The sequence below is a fragment of the Poromitra crassiceps genome (assembly GCF_964638095.1).
Source record: "Poromitra crassiceps genome assembly, chromosome: 4".
Lineage (NCBI taxonomy): Eukaryota > Metazoa > Chordata > Actinopteri > Beryciformes > Melamphaidae > Poromitra > Poromitra crassiceps.
The window spans coordinates 6,561,299-6,566,298 of NC_139626.1; the positions used below are offsets into that span (position 1 = coordinate 6,561,299).

Consider the following 5,000-nt stretch of genomic DNA (forward strand, 5'->3'; position numbering starts at 1 on the left):
CACACACACGCATACATACACACACAGACATGCACACACACACATACACACACACACACACACACACACACACACACACACACACACACACATACACAAACACAAGGCTGGGTGTGTGTGGGCAGAGTTGGTTTGGATCCATGGTCACTGATCTGTGTTGCTTCATAACAGAAGAATCTGGTGAAACACAGCAGAACCCCCCTTTGTGCTATGTTGTCATGACTTAGTAACCTGACGCTGCCAGATGTTGTCATGACTTAGTAACCTGACGCTGTCAGATGGGGGCGGTATTAATGACTTAGCCCTTCAAATGTTTCAATGGTTTGTGATTGAACACACATGATTGTGTGGAGCGGCCGTCTGTAGGATGTCAATGAGGACAGGAGTGAGGAACAAATAAGGAGCGCTTGAAGTGTGTCATGTAGTAATTAGGAACTAATTGACTGACTAACTGGCTGTTAGTAATAGTACTGTTAGTAATAGTACTCGTAGTGGTGATACTAGTAGTATCAGTAGCAGTGTTTCTTTAGAGTCACTAGGCATATCACGCGCTACCCGCGCTCGTTCCTAGGCTCGCCCGCTGCGCGGCCTCGCCCGTCCTGCAACTCGCCGAGCTGGCCCTGCAGCACGCATTCGCAGCTCGGCTGCTGCGCGGCCTTGCCTGCCCTATTGGCGTGAGCACAATGTCTCCCTCTCTCTCCGTCAGTCTCTCTCCCTCTCCTCCTCTCCCTCAGTCTCTCTCCCTCTCCCTCAGTCTCTCTCGTGAGCCTCAGACTGATGACATCACTGATGACATCATTAGTGATGTGACTGATGTGATCAGTGTGTGTGTCTGTCTCTTGTGTGTGTATCACTGATGATGTCATCAGTGGACTGATGTCATCAGTGGTTTATGACATCACTGATGATGTCATTAGTGGGTTATGACATCAGTGATGATGTCATCAGTGGGACAGAGACACAGAGCCCCAGTTCATATTTATATACTGATGATGATGCTTGTAGTATTAGTAGTAATATTGTATATTGTATTTGGTGTTATAGTTTTCTACTCTTGTGTGTCGTTCCAGAAGGGCTTCACTCCCCTGCATGTAGCAGCAAAATATGGGAAAATCGAGGTAGCCAACCTGCTGCTGCAGAAGAACGCCCTGCCAGATGCTGCAGGGAAGGTACGGCCCACACACACACGCGCGCACACACACACACACACACACACCACACACCACACACCACACACACACACAGACACACACACATTCTGGAAAATATACACTAACCCAGCACAACTATCTGATGTCAGTGTTTGTGTATGTGCGCGTGTACAGTATAAGCATTTGTGCGTACTTGAGAAAGATAGTTCCAGAGAGGCAGAGAGAGGGTGAAACAGAGAGGGAGATATTGTACAAAGTCCCCTTCACATTAACATTTGAGTGTTTTCTGCCATGTCCCTACACTACATATGGAAGTCATTCTCCGGCGAGCTACAGTATCTACCCACAATCATGTAGGAATCAGCTCTTTCCTCAGCTTGTGTTTTATAGCCGTCCAACTGTGACATCAGGCATGGCAGCCATGGGAATAGTATCTTCTCTCATTTAGCATGTTTACCATTTGTAGGCTCTGACACATGTAGACAACGTTGTGGTGCAGTGTAGAAAGACGGGTCCAAGCAAATGCAATCTAGTTAGCCAATCAATCAATTGTATTAATTAATACACAGGACAAGATGTTACTATCCCTTGTGCCAAAATCCGAGGAAAAACACATTTAGAAGCCCAATCCAGAATAAAACAAGCTAACAGGCTAACAAACTAATAAACAAGACACAAATCACCAGTTACCTACCCTAGCCAACAGCAGTATGAAGCATGTCATTGGGGTTTTCAAGTGGGCACCTTCCTTCACCGACGTTTCGTTAAGTTAGGCCCACGACACCTCAAGAAGGCTTAACGGTGTAATCCAGCATCCTGGAAACACCCCCCTCCATGCTACCACCGCACAACTGCATATTACCTCACTATCTAAGCCTAGCTATCCAGGTCGATTCGGTATGAAATTCCTGACTACACCACCACTGTCAATGATTCAGCCCTGTTGATGCGGACCGTTAATCATGACCACCAACAAACAATCCCTAACTACACCACCACTGTCAATGATTCAGCCCTGTTGATGCGGACCGTTAATCATGACCAACAAACAATCCCTAACTACACCACCACCGTCAATGATTCAGCCCTGTTGATGCGGACCGTTAATCATGACCAACAACAAACAATCCCTAACTACACCACCACTGTCAATGATTCAGCCCTGTTGATGCGGACCGTTAATCATGACCAACAACAAACAATCAATCTGACCTTAGCGAGCTCCCCAGCTAGCATGTTTCCTCCTTATCCACAGCCATTCACTTGCTCGTTCTGCTGCCTGAGACATGTTGCTAACCGCAAGTTTCAGGCTCCGTCCCCGAATGCCCAACTCAGTTAGTAAGGCAATAACGGACTTTGCCACAAAACCACGGCAGCCCACCTCTACAGGCCGCACTCGAGCCCTCCAACCTCGCTGCTCTGCCTCTGCTGCCATTTCAGCATACCTAGCTTTCTTGCGCTCATAAGCCTCCTCAACTCGATCTTCCCACGGGACTGTGAGTTCGATAAAATAAACTCTCTTCTCTACCTCAGACCACAGTAACAAGTCCGGACGTAGCCGGGTGCTAACTATATATGCTGGGATGACTAGCTGTTCATTCAAGTCAACCCTCATTTCCCAGGCTCCACCTACACTTAGCTGCCCTAACTTGTGCCTGACCTTAATTGGTCTAATCTTTTCTCCCTCACGTACAAATTTGATCTGTCTATTCTCTTTGCTAGCAACTAGAGAATTTACTTCTAGCCGCTTTTCCTCAACTGCAGCTGCCAAACATTTCAACACCTGGTTGTGACGCCAGGTGTATCGCCCCTGGGAGAGACTGACCTTACACCCTGACAGTATATGCCTCAATGTACATACACTAGAACACAACGGGCAGGCACCATCCTCGCCCAACCACTGATTTAAGTTCTGGGGAGATGGCAGCACATCATAAGTAGCCCCTAGAATAAATCTAATTCTGCTGGCCTCCATGCTCCACAACTCTCTCCACTTCAACTTTCTCTTCTCTACACTCTCCCAGTTCACCCACTGTCCTTGCTTTGCCTGCGACACTGCCTTAGTACATCTTACTGCCTCCTCTTGCCTATGTACTTCTTCAACTACCATCTTCCTCTTTTCTATTACTGATGCCTTGTTCCACACAGGTTTCCCTATGCACAACCCTAAGCCTCCACGCCCATGCTGCACCTGACCTATGATATCCCTGTGTCTAAGAGCTGACTGTGCTTGCTGTACTGCCTCCTTTGGGTTCCACTTCCTCCCTGTTTTAACTGTGGGCGCTACACTCCTAACCATAGCATATAACATATAGCGCCAAATCATAACCAGAGTTATCTCAAGGTGCTTTACAAATAGAGCAGGTAGAATACCCTGGGCCCAGGTGCACAAAGCACCTCTGGTTAAGATTTCCCTTAGAGTCAGAGTTAAGGTGTCCATAAAATAAAATTGGCTGCACAAAACACCCTTAAATCTTCTCCATAAGGTTAAACATTTTAAGGAAAACATACGCATAAGATTTAATGGTGTTTTGTGCAGCCGATTCTATTTTATGGACACCTTAACTCTGACTCTAAGGCAAATCTTAACCAGAGGTGCTTTGTGCAACTGGGCCCAGGCTCTTGATTTTAGACCCAACAATTGAAACAATTATCACGTGCAGTCGCTGGCCATTTTACTGCCAGGTCATGTGACAATGGAAACAATTACCCAAGAAGAGCGTGCCCTTGGCGATGGCGGCAAGGAAAAAGACCCCTTTAGCCCATTGATACCTGATGCAGCATTTGTGTGTGTATCCCTTTAAGACACACACACAAATGCTGCATCAGCTATCAATGGGTTAAGGAGGAAGAAACCTACTAGAGAGTCACCTAGAGCAGACCCGTCTCTAGGTGGGCGTTCATCTGCCCTGAGCGGTCGGTTGAGAGCGAGAAAGAGAGAGAGAGAGAGAGAGAGAGATGCACAGTAATGGCAGTAGTAATGATACTGCCATTAAGTAACAACTATCCACCTTATTTTTGAATGCCCCACTGTAAAAAATAATTGTGGGAACAAGGTCCGGTTTAACCTGACTTATTGTTGCAGCTTGCAACAATAAGTCATGCAGGCTTCTTCTGCAGCCTTTGTACACGGCTGCAGACCCGAATTATAAACCACAAGCTGGAGTCCGTTATAAAAGTTATAAATATAGTCACGTTATAAACAACTAACCAACGCTGGGGGTCCATATGGAAACAGTGTTACTCGAAATGGTTAAAAGTTAAATCAATTTGGTCATTCAGTGGCGTTTTACTGCCATGCAAAGTAACTATTACGCTAGCAGTTAGCATTAGCCACAGTAGCGGACTACCCACAATGCATTACATTATCCCAGCACCCGAACGACACGGCCGTAGAGCAGAATGGCTCTGCTGTAAAATCCTCATAGACGTTTTTTTTGTCAAGTTAAAACAGTGTAAAAAATACACCGGAAGCGGAAGAAGCACCCATCAGGCATCATGGCAGCTAGAAATAAGGTGGATAGGATAGGATAGGATAGGATAGACTTTTATTGTCCCGAAGGAAATTTGTCTTGGACATACACCTTATGGCTGCTGTTTGGCAGACAACACGTACATACAGACAATACATACAGCACATAACATCAGAACTATTACAGTAACAGTTAGCAAAATTGCACACTGCCCAAAAAGTACAATCCAATGCAAAAAAGAGATTATAAAAGATATATTTGCTAAAAACAGAATTGCACATTACCCAGATTGCACAACACTGTAGCCTTCTGTATTTAGATTAAAATAGGTCAAAACGAATATAGTCTGTGATTTAAAAAAATATATTTGCTAAAA

The 5,000-nt window shown here is 45.5% G+C and overlaps 1 protein-coding gene across 1 annotated transcript in view; it reads left to right on the forward strand.

Moving 5' to 3' along the window:
* The window catches only part of LOC310775455 (ankyrin-3-like), a gene marked incomplete at its 5' end in the record, with an annotated part of 180,317 nt that overhangs the window by 102,624 nt on the left and 72,693 nt on the right, over window positions 1–5,000 (forward strand). Inside the window, one exon of the mRNA XM_083635605.1 lies at window positions 1,071–1,169. Within this exon, the coding sequence (XP_083491731.1) occupies window positions 1,071–1,169 (99 nt within the window). The remainder of the gene's footprint in view (window positions 1–1,070; window positions 1,170–5,000) is intronic.